Source organism: Amphiprion ocellaris, chromosome 2, assembly GCF_022539595.1.
Source record: "Amphiprion ocellaris isolate individual 3 ecotype Okinawa chromosome 2, ASM2253959v1, whole genome shotgun sequence".
Lineage (NCBI taxonomy): Eukaryota > Metazoa > Chordata > Actinopteri > Pomacentridae > Amphiprion > Amphiprion ocellaris.
In genome coordinates, this window is record NC_072767.1 from 26,613,218 (window position 1) to 26,628,737 (window position 15,520).

At 44.9% G+C, this 15,520-nt stretch overlaps 1 protein-coding gene across 1 annotated transcript; it reads right to left on the reverse strand.

Moving 5' to 3' along the window:
• Window positions 1–13,382: 13,382 nt before the first annotated feature.
• her6 (hairy-related 6) lies at window positions 13,383–15,226 on the reverse strand. Its single transcript, XM_023284140.3, has 4 exons — window positions 14,902–15,226; window positions 14,633–14,728; window positions 14,434–14,521; window positions 13,383–14,250 (listed from the first exon to the last, which is right to left on the reverse strand). Exons 1-4 carry the CDS (start codon window positions 15,007–15,009, stop codon window positions 13,709–13,711), a joined length of 834 nt encoding a protein of 277 aa, XP_023139908.1. The 5' UTR covers window positions 15,010–15,226; the 3' UTR covers window positions 13,383–13,708.
• Between the last annotated feature and the right edge of the window lie 294 nt (window positions 15,227–15,520).

Sequence of the window (15,520 nt, forward strand, 5' to 3'; positions counted from 1 at the left end):
CACTCTGTCCCTGAGCCATGGTGTTAAATAATGTCCAGGAACGTGGTTTTTGCAGAACATTATGAGGTCTCAGTGAAGGTGGCCTTTGACCTTTTGGGTATAAAATGTCATGACTTTATTCACTTCACTTTAATCTGTTCGATGGTTGTGTGAAGTTTAGTCACTTGTAGTTAGGGTTAGGGTTGTTGACTTGTTGCCAAAAACATGTTTTGTGAGGTCACAGTAACCTTAATGTTTGATCAGTAAAATACAAACAGTTCATACTTTAGTCCGAATGCTTGTGCCAAATTTGAAGAAATTCCTACAAAGCATTCATATGAATGGGAGAGAAAAATTGAAAAACATAATGTCTTGGCCATGACAGCCGCAGAGGTTTAAAAATCAGATCAAAGCAGCAAAATATGTAAGAACTACATTGGTTCTTGTACCATCACACCTTATTTGCAGCCTCACACAGCTTCACCCAACTCCTATACAGCAGAAATGGAAACAAATTCCCCATCACTGCATTAGAAGTAATTACCAAGGCTACTTCAAGGATATAAGGACAAAGTCCATTTCACTAAGTGGCAAAACATGGCTTCTCTTTTGCCCTGACATCATTGTTATCACACCCACCTCCCCCTTCAAACAAATCAGACATGGAAAATTGTCTGGTATTCCCCCCTGGGCGCTCCCAATCACGGCATCAAAGGCATGACGCAAGGCCAGGACAAAATGGAAGCCATTATAGCTAATTAGCTGCTGCCCTTTAAAGCGGAGGGACCTGCTCGCTGCCGGAGCTCTGAGTGTGTGTCAGAGCAAACGCCACTGACAGCTCCCACGCTACAGAGGAGGGAGGGAAGGGTTAGAGAGGAGGAGGAGGTAGAAGGAAAAAAGGAGGATGAGGCAGACTGTGAATGAACTGGAAAGCATGCGTCCAATTTCTTTTCTAAAATGTTTTAAAGGAAGGAAGTGCGCAGGAGAAAGAGAAAATGGAGACGGGGGTAGGGGGGTGGTGTTTGCTGGGTCATTGGAAGATGGAGCAGGAAAAATTGGGGTGGGGTCTGGGGGGCATTGAGCTACACGTGATGAAAGGAGCTCCTTCTTTCCCCCCGCCAGGATCCGCATGGGCATTCTTCAAGCTCATCCAAGCAGAACTCGACTATACACACACACACACACACACACACACACAACCATAACATTCACATATGCTCCGCTGCATCCTCTCCACCCCACCTCGGCTTAATCACACACCTGAAGGTCTGCCTGCTGCCCGATTACCCAGCCTGCTCTCTCCTTTGCGCGTCTGTCATCATGCTCCTATGGTTACAACAACTCTAAACCACACGCATCATGCACTCTCTCTCTCTCTCTCTCACACACACACACACACACACACACACACACACACACACACACACACACACACACACACACACACACACACACACACACTGATAGGAATAGATAAGGAGAGGACACACATGGTTACACACACAAACAGACTGAAAGTCAAACACACACACACAGTTAGTTAAACACTCTACACCCCCCTGGGCTGCCAGCTCGTCTCAGCCTGTACATGCAGGTATTAGACTGTAATCACTTCTCCATTCAGCTGCTTCATGCATTTCACTAAAATTACAAACACAACCAAGTGATTTATCTGTTTTACATCACTGTTTGAGATGAGAATCTGTATTAGTCGTTGATCTTGACTATTCATACTGTATATAAGGTGTGTCAGAAATATTCTCTCTGTGTCTAATGTCCTCTAATTCTGCAGCAAACACAACAACAGTCTCTACTTGCATATCTTACTGCTCGGTCAGAGAATTACTCTTCCATGACTATGATTAAGATAAAGTTTCATTTAATCATGTATTTTTCTTCCGTTTCAACTCCACACCACTGGTCCTGATTGTTTATTCATCTCCTCCCGAGCACAGCCTTCAGATCTGCAGAAACACTACAGAACAGAAGTCAAGGCCTCATCCACCCACATGTCCAATCTGTCCTTCCCAAATGAGCGCCGACGGATGATTTCCTGTGCGCTGGAATCCGTAACTTCTTATTCTCAGCCCCAAGGCTGGTGGGAGACTTTGAGAGGGGGTTAGAGGTCCGGCATCTTTTCACACATCTCTGCAGACATAAAGCGCAAACAAACCTCGGGGTCTTTATCACTGAAATCTAAACCCCCTCAGCCGATTTCATGTCCGTGGGCTCGAGGCTGGGAGATGCAACGATGACCACCTGTTCTCTGTTTCTCCTCATAGTCGCTTTTGTCATGGGCTTTACATTCTTTCAAACCATTACGGGCCCAGGGCGAAACTTAAGCTTTTGCCAATTTCTCCCTCACTGCCCTGTATATGAGAACCTATACAGCCTCCTTTCAGAGGCTTCTTATATGTCTGTCTTCGTTTGAGGGAAATTAAAAACACAGAGAAAAGGGGTTATCTTATAGGTTTCTATAGGTCTTACAGTTTCAGCACAAGTATCACAAGAGTCACCGCCGCTGAATGATATTGGAGAGTTTTTTTTTTCTTAAACAAAAGCACTGATTTACAGGGGACTCTCCTTTGTGCCAGCCCATTGAAATAAACTGAGTCATGGAAGCATTTATTGAAGAACTTTGAGGGGTTTAACAGGAGACAGTGAAAAGGGCTCCTCATACATATAGATTCCATCAACCAGCTATAAAAACTGAGGGGAGAGGAGCCTCATTTATGGGGTAACATGGCTACATTTTACTGCTCTGTGGCACTGAGGCAGAGGAGGCAGAAAGGACGCCTCTTTTGTTTGCTGCACGGCTGCAGCAGACAATGATCGAGGCGTGTGGAGCGCAGGAATGCCCTTACTGTAGACAATCTCGGAAGTCGGGCTCGAGTGTGTGTCTGTCTGTCGCTTTGTCCTTGTGTCAGTGTGTGTCCATTTTCATGACAGACAGGACTGTGGGAAAAGTGCCCTTACAAACAGTGTCTATTGTTTACCCTCCATTTATTTGCAGGGCGGTTTCATTCCGCTGATAAGTGATGGGGAGAACCGTAGATGAAACAAATTCAATCCACTGCTTCATTGTGACTCGCTTACATGAATCACTTCTGATTAGCTTCAAGTTAGCATGGCCAGGGCCGTCAATGAAAGTGCACAATCACACCGAAGCCTCGCAAAAATCAGGAATCTCCGTCCCATTGAACACCAGTCACTTCTCTGCTGCGCAACAGAGGCCTTCATAGACCACTGTCAGGCCTCACTGTCACTGTCGTCACAGAGTCAGCCATAATGGGCTCTGACTATTATTAATACAGAGCCCGAAGCACTCCCAGCCACATCCAAGGGCTCTCCATAAAGTATGTTAATCAAATCGGGCCCCTGGGGGCCCCTCAAAGGGAGCTTTAACACAAATTGAATATCACTGATGGCTTCGTAGGAGGGGTCGGTCTCAAAGGGGGGAAGGCCCTAACCCTGTTAGTCACACGGGTCGGGGCTCAATGATGCTGCATATTTCCAGTCACTGTCAATTACCCTGATATCGTCTGTGGAGGGTCGCATGCAGCCGACGCTTCAGGAGGAAAGAGACAGTGTTGAGCAACCGGTGGCTGGATCTGTGCAGCACGTGGGAAACTCCGAGTAGGTGTGTGTGGGAGAGACAGAGAGGAATTTTGTGGTCTTCAGAACATATTGTCAGCCCATGATGCCACATGCTAATCACACTAATGTCTGCTGGCTGAGTTAAGAAGGAAGTGGACATGCCAGGGCTGGATTAGTACATCATCAAATTATCTAATTGTGCAATCTATGACAGCTCGGCTGCTCAGTGTTCTCCGAGACGGAGTAATGATGAAGGCTGTAAAGCTTTAGGCTTAGGTCGATAGACAGTATGTCTTTTCTAAGAAAGACAGCAGTAGACCATAAGGGACCAATTAAGCACAGGACAAATTAAAGCGAGAGCAGTTAAACATCTCTTTTTGGTTGTACTGAAGCAGCTCAGAGAGTCAAAAACCTGATCAGCTGATATTACTAAATATAGCACTGTAGAAAATGCTAATAAATAAGATTATTTTTTCAGAAGTATCTTCACATTCCAGTCTATACATACATTGCGTCTGAAGAACCATTTTACTTTTTTCCATTATAAATACAAAGTTTCAAGAAGTGGATATTGCAAGGTTTGTACAATTAAAGCACGGAAATTTTTCACTGTCACAATTATTTTAGGGTTCACATCAAGGTAAAGCCAATTAGTTCATTTCAGTGCATTTATATCTGTCTTTTTCATGTTTTTGACTGTAAATTTTGTCAGAATCACCAGTGAGAAGCCAAATATGCACAAACCAACATCTGACACTATTGCAACTTCTAATTTAAAGAATGCTAAACCTGCAGGAATTCACTTCAGTAGTAGAAAGAATACAAAACCTTCTGTCCAAATGAAGGCCAAGATAGGACAAGTTTTTCAAACAATGCTGCATGAAATGTTTATAGAAGCGCCAGAAAGTGTCCATCTTCATGCTAAAGCAATCAAATTCCAGGCATTATTTTGGTAACACTGAAAATCATGCAACCAGCTGTGTATTTATCCATATGCTGGAAAAGATATGAGTGTCTGGAGCACACTGACCACAGAGTCTGAAAATAAGTTGTTTTCTTTGCTTGTTTTTTGCCCTGGAAACTTTCTGCCATTTAACTAGGAAACTAAAAAGGAAACTAAACAGCCTCCATCCACAGCTAATGGGGGCAAATACGTCAAACCCAACACATAAGATCTTTGGTGGAGTTTTACTTTAACTGCCCAGCATGGAGAATCAGCTATGCTTAAGGTGTGATTAAGGTTATCCAGTAAGGTGGTAAACACAACATAACTACAGTTAAAAAAACCAGGTTTAACGGTTGTGATGGCACATACATTACCGGACACACTACATCATACATTGCACCGAACCTTGGCAGTGGATGTGAGGTTACACTATAGGAGATCTCCTACAGTGTACAGATGCCGTGTTGTCTCATCTTTTTCATTCACTAATTTATCTTCAGGGCTGCCACACTACAGCTATTCCTCAACTGAGGAAAAACAAAAGACCCAGCGCTTCCTGCAGTTGACCACGCAACACAATACCGTTAGAAACATGCCATTTATTCTTCTGAGGTCTTAGTTCCTCGTCCCACACTAGGTGGCTACATAACAGCTTCTGGGATAATCACATTGGACCCATTTCCCAGAGAAAGCAGGGTTTACGAGTCCAGACAGCATGACAAACCTGCCAGGACCCCCAACTTAAAGCACACAAACACCATCATGCACACGGGCGTTTGTCTCATTCATGACGCAAACCGAAGCTAAGATAACAGGGTGTTGTGGGAGTGTTTGAGAACACGCTCCACAAAGGTGAAGTTACGCTGACAGATGAGGTGGGAGGCATGGAGTGCACACACACACACACACACACACACACACACTCACACACACACACACACACAGAAAAACACCTTCAGTCTGGTATAAACCCACACTCAGGCTTTTTCAATGTATTTAGAAGGCAGATAAACAAGAAAAGAGACTCAAACACACTCACGATCATACCCTCGCACTCTCTAAATGACACGGACAAACTCTTTTATTGTGCAGACCCTCAAACACACACATACACACAGCTAGCTTTGTGTCTAGAGCGTCTCGCAGTCGTATCTCTGTGGCCAGCTCCTCTGCGGTTCCCGCCACTGGCTCCAAAACGGGAAAGAGGATTAACTGCTGGTCCACGTCACAGTTTAGACTGCTTTTGCATGGACAGAGTGAAGGAGGTGGGATAATGCCATTTCATGTGTCTGAATACGGACATGATGCAATGTATTTCAATGAAAAAGTGCAACAGTGGAACAAGCGGAAACCAAACTAAAGCCAACACTGAGAAACAAAGGAGAAGTCGGGACCAGACGGATGTTTGAATGGAAGTGAGGACCAGTCAATAAAAAGTTGTTAAACTTTCACTTGAATCAGTTTACTGTCCTGCTTTCCTGCTTGTCACCACAGCTGCTCCACATACATGCATGTGTACCGTACACAAAAGAACACAGTAATCTTTTACAAACGCAAAAATGTTAAACAACGGCCCCGACAGCCCACACACAGTGTTAACTCAAATCCAAAAGGTGACAAAGTGAGAAAAATGTGAAACTTCTCACCATTTTTCACATGTTGTCAGCTTCAAATTGGTCATTTTTAAATATCCGAATAGCCTCTTTATATGTATTCCTATGTTATGAGATACTACTCATACTATATATATACATTATATACATGTATATATTTATAGTGCTGCTACCACGAACATTTTGACACAGCGTATTTAGAAACAATACATATGCAATTTTGTATTTAATAAGTCTGTCCTATACTGTATACACTTTGAATATGTGGACACATCCACTGGGCGAAAAAGGAAAACACTGTGTGTTTAATAGAAACAACAGAACAGCAACAATGATTAAGAAAAAAGACTATTTCAGGTACAGAAAGCCGTCTACATGTATAAACATTTTGGTGGAGAGTTTTGAAATGGTTTCATTGGGTTTATGATGACATGTCATAGCATACACTAAAATTGAAACCAACTCTGCAGGCATATTTCGAGTACACATGTATGTAGCAGGTGTGTGTTTCTCACAGTAAGTCACTGTTTGTTGACATTTAGTTTTATATTACCATTGCTGTGGTAAGATATTATATAAATTCAACTAGTTTCAGGAATAATGTAAAATGGTGTGTGTTGACTTCATGTAACATCCACAATGAGGTGGAAGCAGAAACTAGTCAATGATGATGAACGTGATGACTACAATGTCAAACAAGTACGTATGGAAACGTGGTACACTAAACAGTCCACAAAGCGGCACACACCCAGAAGTCAAACACATCAGAGCAAGTTTCTCAGCAGGATTCTTCATTAGTGGAGGAGTTTCCTCTTTCTGAACACATTACCATCATTTCCCATGCTGAAGTGTGAGCCATTAAATCAAAGAACACAAATACAACTGTTTGCACAGTCGAGTCTTAATCCATCAGTTTGTGTGCCGACACCTCCCCCTGTATCTCCTGTGTGTGTGGCCCTGAAGTTAACATTACATCATTAACACCGTCATCACGACTTTACAGCAACAACATTCAGCGTGTTGATTTACTGACATCAGGCTTGCTGACTCCATCCCAGCTCCATCAGAGGGAAAAAGAGCTGGACATCCGGAGCCGTTTGATGTATTCAAGGGTCAAAAAATCTGGTTTCTCTTTCCCCCTTCATCTCTGAGGGGCCCAAGCCTCCGTGGAGGAGCTGTTAAAAGCAGGAAAATAAAACCAGCCACGCGAGGGCAGAGCTCGTAGATCATGCCGCCAAACAGCATGTAAGTTGAGTGTGTGAGGGGTGTGCTCCTCTCTGCTGCTGCATTCACAAGTCTCCCTGGGCCACGTTAATTGATCTCAGCCTCGCTTGCATGTGAGAAGAGACACAAAACCCAACACAATAACACTGATGTAGTGTGCAGATAGTAGTTGTATGCAAGCACTCTCACACATATCTGAACACAGATCGTAGGTGTACACACACACACACACACACTGCAGCAGCACAAAATATGGCATAAGTAAATCATTTCAAGATCCTGCCATATGAAAACACACATATGGGAATTTAACTAGATTCAGGCTGCCTAGCGTTATGCACTGCATGCACAAGGAAGAAATCATCATGGTATAGAGTGACACTGTAAACTTGACCTCTGACTTTCCTGTGGAAGCAGGCAAGAGAAAAAGCGAGCGTCTTTTCAAGCTGGTCAAGCAGAGAAAACCATGTACCTTCAAATCTGTGAATATATTTTTCTCCTATTCCTGGAGGGGTACAGTGTTGAAATTATCACCTCATTTGTTAAGCTAAATAAACCATTTAAAAGCTTCTTGGATATTCTTAAACAACGCTGTTTAAAGACGAAAAAGGGGCTACACTTCAAATTTGTGACACACTTTCACAGAGTCATTATGCTGTCACCCCACTTACTACAGCTATAGACTACCTTAAGTAGTTTTTATAACATCTGCAACTGGAAGAAACGTGTAATTTATTACTTTATTCATTTATTTAACATAGGTTATTCACATTTGCTTTAAAAGGAACATGCAATGAGCATCAAACTAAACGCAGAAGAACCAAAAGTGTGTGAAATAACACAGTGAAAGATATGAACAAGGCAAAAATAGCATACGAGGCTCTACTAATGTTAAACCATCAGAGCTCAGAGTAAATAACACCCAAGGAAAGCAATGTGTGGTTTATGTATTTAGATTTTACACATTTCTGATCATGCTATTGTTTATTATATATCATTCCTTTTTCATTAGAATTTCCTGTTTTTTTTCTGGGAACAAATCTCAGGGGCCTGACCTCTAGGTTGGGAAACTTGGATCTGAAGGATGAAAGGGAGGCTCAGAAGTGCTTCATGAAGAACTTCTTTGTGTCGTATCAAAACCAACCAAACTGTCACCGTTGGCAGTTGTTTGGACGCTAGTGTGGTGGGAACTTGTTTGCCTGGTCTATTTGTTTGTTGTGATGGTCTCTGAGGGGGAGAAACCCTCCCACTCAATTGGCCTTGGGTTGCAGAGTAGCTGGAGGACAGGTCACACAAAGGCGCAGTGTGATGGGGTCATCACTGTCACCACCCAGAGTTAGAGGATGTGCCAACTTTGTAAATGACAGCTGCGTATGGTTGCCATGTCCTGCTCTCCTCAAGTCATCATGCCCTGAAACCATCAACCAAAAAAAAAAACGATCAACAACATGTTTACGGACCGAAACTGGGAGGGCAGGATGGAGAAAGAAAGAGACTACTTCTAAAGCCTGGAGACTACAAAAGAAACAATCCTTCAGCATCACAGGACCACCTTTGCTGGAGTTCTTGTTTTTGAGTGCGTGTGAGAGGGTGGGCTGGTGAGAAACATCGTGGATTTACATAGCAGTCTGCGACTTCAAACAAGGTGGCTGACATTTGAATGGACTGGTGGTGGGAGCCTCTGGTGGGGTTTTTGTTGCCATGCAGGGTGAGCCAAGGAAAGTGGGCACACACACTACTGAGATCTGTGTATAGACAGCTTGTCCTGTTTACTGGGTCCACAGGTTACCATAGGAGCCCAGCACAAACTGAGGGTGTAAGACACAAAGAAAGAGTATGACAGAGAACAATGGAAAGACTGGGAAATGGAAGCACAAAGTGGGTTTACTGTGTGGAGTATATACCGTGTCACTAGGTACGCTATTAACAGACGACACAGCAACACGGATGAGTAATACTCTAATAGTAGGGGAGTGAAGAGCAACTCCATGAGATCTGGATGCCCTTTTGTAGCAACTACAAGTTATTTCAAGCTCTGTGACTCTGTCTGTGACTACAGCAGCTTTTATGGATGAGTGACAAATGTGAGCTGTGTAGTACATGCTGTTAATTAGCCTTATGGGAATGCAGAGGTTTTTATTCGAGCAGGAACCAAGTCCATCCTTATGTTCGTCCTCTTTATGAAAGATTAATCAAATTACGAATTTTAGTTTAACTCAGTCCAACCACCTTATAATGTGTTTTCCCTATTAGCTTATGGCTGCACCATTATATATGAACGCACATAGAAATACAATGTGTAGTTTGCTGGATCTTTTATATGATACAATCTCACTGTCCCCTGTATGCCAACATGTCAAGAATTAACAACAGAACATGTCTCTACATCATCATTCTCCACCTAGCAGTTAATTTACTTCCACATAATTATTTTTTTCTGACCTGTCATCAACTTCATCTTTAAATCCTGTGAAACACTAGATGATTTCAGTTCCTTCCAAGGAAACAATCAGAGAAGAAAAAAATCATATTTTTTGGTGGATTTGTTCACAATTGATATCTGAAACTGGGCCATAGCCGGTGATGAGGGATCAGATGTACACACACTGCTTCATTTCTTCTGATTTTTCCTTAACTTCAGCTTTAATTTCTGTGCGATGCTGGATTGGTTCAGACCTCCAGTCCTTCCAGTGAAACAATCAGAGAAGGAAAAATTAAGTTTTGTTCAATCTGCTCAGAAGTCATATCTGAACTGGGGCCATAAGCAGTGATGAGGGAACCACTGCACTGCATAAGCTGTTAAACTCCTGAGCCAGTACACATGATCCTGTGCATTTGTTGCACTTGGCAGATAAAACGACTGACCTTCATTCAGTAATTAGTTGATCTCAGCATGTCACGCTGATACAGAACCATGATTAAAAAAGATCCTAAAATATTCCTGGACAGCTGTAGTTAAACGTTTGACAACGTCCAACCATAACAGTGTCAACCTCAGGAGGAATAAATGTTAGTTCAGCTCACAGGGAACCGAAGGGAAAACCCTTTGCTCCTGACAAGGAACACCTGTCTGAGTGAGAGTCTGCTCTGGAATGAGTGTAAGCCTCTGGGACGCAGGGAGGAGAGCATGTGAGCGAGTTTATGCATGTGTGTCTGTCTAAATCTGCGCAAATAACCGGTCAGGGTCATAAATGTGTCTTAAGAAAACTTAAATAACTAATCTAACTTTCCATTGCAATGCGCGGCTGGGTCAGGATTCAGACTGCACACACACACTGATCCACTTCCGCCCACACAAATCCAACACTTCTCTCTCTCTCTCCCCTCCCACAGCTTTCCCTTTCCTTGCCTGGCTGCTCTGCCGGCTGGCTGACGAGCTGTGCTGCCTGGCTCGGTGGCGGTTGCCCTGTCTAACAGTCTATTTTCAGGCTCAGGGCCCAGCGCCGAGGCAGGCAGTCAGTCAGTCAGGCGGTGTGGTGGAGGGCAGAGGGGTTGATGCGTGTGTCAGAGAGGCGCTCTCCCACATTCCCCTGGCGGCTGGCAGCAAGCCGGGCCTGCGGAGGGGGGTTCGCCTCTTTCTCACGACCTCTCAGGTTCCTGCGCTCATCTGGGAGCTATTCATTTCCTGCCAGAAAACAGCCTTCCCCTGCAACTGCAGGAGGGGAGTGGGGGGGGAGGAGGAGGAGGAGGGGAGGGTGTGCAAAGGGATGGAGGGGGGGGAGTAGAGGGAGTGGAGTTTGGCTTCAAAATGAGTCCAGGGCTTGGTACAGCAAGCCCTGGGCTTAAATCATAAAGCTCTTGCTTGTCTGGGCTGCAATCAAAGACAGTCCCAGTGATGGGCCAGGAGAGCGAGGGAGAGAGAGACAGGGGAGCTGTGAGAGAGAGAGAGAGAGAGAGAGAGGCAGAGTGGACCATATGGTAGCACTTAGGGAGCCAAGGAGGAAGCAGAGGGGCTTTTTTTCCCCCTCTCTTCGCTCCCTGCATGCACGCGGAGTGTGGGAAAAGTTAATGGACACGCATGGCAGCTAACCCCCCGGTCGTGTTGTGACATGTGTGCGGTCACTCCGGCAGCTCGGCCACTGCACTGGGTAATTGGAGAGGCTTGTAAAGCTGTTCTCCAGAGGGGAAGAGACCACTGAAGATGTTGGCTGGCGGGGGTTCGAAAGGGGAGGCGGTGAGACAGGGTGGGAGGGCTCAGCAGCTGGGTGTTGTCCGGGTCGCACCACGTGCCTCCCAGACGTCCCGTGTCCAGCTGTGGCCCCAGGGCTCGGGGCAGGAAGCTCGACATTGGTGCGAGCGCAGCTGGAATGCTGTGGGAACGTTTTGTGTGCGTGGAGAAGCCGCGGCTCACAGGAGGCCGACTGTTACCGTGTGTGGCAGGCCTTTCCTTGAACCCCCCCCTCGGTTTAACTCCCCACTACCTCACCCATTGTGCCCTTTGGCCAGGCATGTCCTCACCCAGCAACTCCCATACACATACACAATACACACACACAATACACACACACACACACCACCAGCAAACGTATGCACGCACAAGCACGAGCACACACATGGCTTAAATCAAACAGGGATGCATGGCCCCCTGTAAAAAGGTGTGATGGAAATTCAAAATGATGGCACTTATCCACACTTTGTGCCTCTTAGCGCACTGATAATTGCAAACACCTGCACCCCCTCCCCACACACACAACACACCCCCTTCAAAGGAGGGCCACACTCGGATAGCTGGAGGGGGCATCCACACCTGGGCAGAGCAGAGCGCTACCACATGGCTCTGTGGCGATGTGTTTAACATGTCCTTCTGCTGTCAGCCCTACTGCCATCAAGGAACTCCCTCAGCTCTGATTAAAGACACAGCCTGAGGCACCTCTCTGTTCCGTACTGTCAGGAGATTAATGCCACTGCTCATGTGAAAGCTGGCTGAACAGCGGAAATCCTCATAATGATGATTTTTTTAGGGGCTTGATCACTTCAAATTGTCCATTGGCTGTTATTTATTAGTCTTATAGGTGGCTTCCTATGCAGAAACTTTTGAGTGGAAATAATCATTGGTTCTTGGCTATTTACCTTAACATTACATTAAAATTTGTTAAAATATACAAACAAAAGCAACACTTTAAACACCATAAGATGCAATCAAGTCTTCTAAGTTAAGCCAAAACTAAAAGTTCCAGTGTCTGGACGTACTAACAGATAATCAGTCAGTTTCCCTGTTTCCTATATCAATCCCTTGAATTAGAAAAAGGTTGCATTCAGTTCCAGTAAGTGCCAACCAGCCATCAGCCGCTCAGGCTCCACTGCATTGATCTGCAAATACCAATCAGATTGCAATGTACTTCTTCGCTGCTAGATGGCGTAAGTGACCGCTGTAAAGCTCCAAAGTTTCCACAAGAAGAGGCCAAACAGCTGGACTGTCAGAGAGAAGCACCACTAACAGATAATCTTGCTCCCGTGTGTGATTAATTACAGCACCGCTGTCTCCCGTTTTAGTCACTTATACAGATAACAGAATTATAATCAGCCTACAGCTTACTGACAGTCTGGTCCAGTTTAACTCATAAAGTTTCGCCCTGACACTTCAGCAGGATATATATCTTGTGCCTCTTAACAAAAAGCACATTCAGTTTGAAACGTATTTCTAGTCAGAGGACAGGCGATCTCACCAGCAATATTTTCTTCTAAAATTGCAATAACTTGTAATGACGGTGCTGTTGGATAAATAAGTGTGGTTCAACACAATTTATATCAATTTCTAACCCAAAAAGTAGGTTTTAAACACTTCGAATATATGTGTAAACAACGCATTCAATCGAAACCCCACAAAAACTCCAATGCTCAAACAAATGAAGTTTCTGCATTCGTGCCACACGTCAGTTTGGCTTTTACGCACGAACATTATAGTTCGGTGACGTGTTTAAATGTCAAATAAACTACATTAACATGCAGAGAATCGTAACATTTTCAATAATATACATCAATAAGTAGATCAGGTTTAGTTTTCCCAACAAACAACGCAGGGACCAGCGCATGTTCTTTTAATATCTTTACAAATTTATTTGTCTTCCAAAACGAAGAACAGCATAAGAGCATTGAACATATCTTTGGCATCACACAGTAAAAAAGACAACTCAAATATATATAAAAAAATGCAGTGAACGGACTTCCACAATACAAATCCCATTTCAATATGAACTTTACTCCCTTGTTAGCTGTACAAATATAGTGCATACTCTTTCCATTTAACAAGAAAAAAACAGATGTAAAACAACTGTCTAACATTGAACAAAGAGAGAACTAATTAAGTGTCATTTAAAGTCTCTGTGGTCCTTCTCCACTGTTTTGTTTTTCACCACGGTCGCCACACTGAATCCGTGTTGCCAGACGGGGCTCCGGGGGAAACAGCAGCCGGAACAGGCACCGGCGTGCTGACGTTGTTGGCGTACACGGGGATAACGGGGCCGTTTGGCGCAAACGCCGCATTGGGTATGAGGAAAGCAAACTGTCCGTCTGTGGCAGGCACGATCTGGAAACCGCCATAGACTTTGGTGGCGTCTGAGGGTAAACTGGCCGGAGAGGAGCCTCCTTTACAGGACACCGGGTTCATGGGAAGGACCTGCGGGGACGAGCTGGGAATCTGCACCATGGACTGGCCGAAGGAGGGGTGCGTTGGCCCGGCGGTGGAAGGGAGCTGATGTTGGTGCTGATGCTGGCTGGGATAGTTCATAGCGTTGATCTGCGTCATGCAGTTGGCCAAGTGGCCGAGGAGCCGCGTCCTGACTTCGGTGTTGACACCCTCACAGGTGGAAAGGAACCGGGTAACTTCATTCATGCATTCACTGAATCCGGCGCGATATTTTCCCAAGACAGTGGGGTCGGTGTTCAGAGCAGCTGCAGGAAAAACACAAAGACATATCTAAGTCAGGTGCACACCTCTTTAGATTATATCTGTTAAATACGTTAAAGCCCGTAAACATTACGACTGGCTCTTGAAGCAAAGCTTGCAAAACCAAAGCAGACTTGGATCTCAAACGCACAGTTTGGCGACAGATTTGTCCGGGAAACGCGACTTACCGGTCATCTGAGCCCTCTGGAGGTTCCGGAGATGTTTCACCGTCATCTCCAGGATGTCCGCCTTCTCCAGCTTGGAGTGTCTGGAGCTCTGAGGGGACGGAAAACACGCATGGTTAGGATCAAACGCTCACCTTCTCACTGTTTCACACACGTACTTTTTAAAATCTCTTCATAACCAGGATGACGCCTGAATACTTACATCTTTTTTGAGAGCATCCAGGATGAGAGTTTTCAGTTGCCCCAAGCTCTCGTTGATTCTGGCTCTTCTTCTCTTTTCCATAATTGGCTTGGAAGACTTTAAAAGAAAATGACAAACTGTTAAAATTTGCTCTCGTTTCTTGCGTAAAAGTGAAAATCGTCGTTTTGGATAAGAAGCTTGTATAAAATTGTGTCCGAAATGATTAAAGTGTGCTGTTTTTTAGATGACAGTGAGCGGCAAATGTTTTTAAATATTCAACCAATACCAACCTTTCTGTGCTCGGAGGCTGTCTTGGGTTTATCGGGAGTTGTATTCATGCTTGCTGGGGTTGCAGCAACCGGAGAGGAGGAGGTTTTTTCCATCATATCGGCAGGCATCTTCTTAATTAGAAATATCCCACAAAACCACAGCAAATTACGGTCCACTGATGTAGGAAAAGGGAGATGAATATATCAGCTCGTGATATTCAAAAGTCCCTTCTCCCTCAAAAGCACAGAGAAAAAAATCCTGAGATTGGTATCAAGTTTTAAATCCGTTCGAACGATGCGCTGCGGCTACCAGCAGCGGATGCAGTCTCTCTGTTGGGCTCTCCGCGTGTGGCTTGTATTTATATCTCGCACTGCACGCGAACGGCTCGTGTGAAACTTCCCAAACTTTCTTTCCCACAGTAACTTTCCACCAATCAGGGCGAGGGACACGCGGCCCGAGGGAGGACGGCTCGTGGTCGGCGCCCTCCCATTGGTTGTTTGGCCGCTGGAGCTGGCGGCCAATGGCGCGCGGCCCGGGTTCAGGGCACAGCCGGGGAAACTGCCGTCAGTCTTCAATCATCGTAGCGTTTACATATTAACAGTGGAGCCGCTGACTGGGCACCGCCACCAGGAGCGGGCA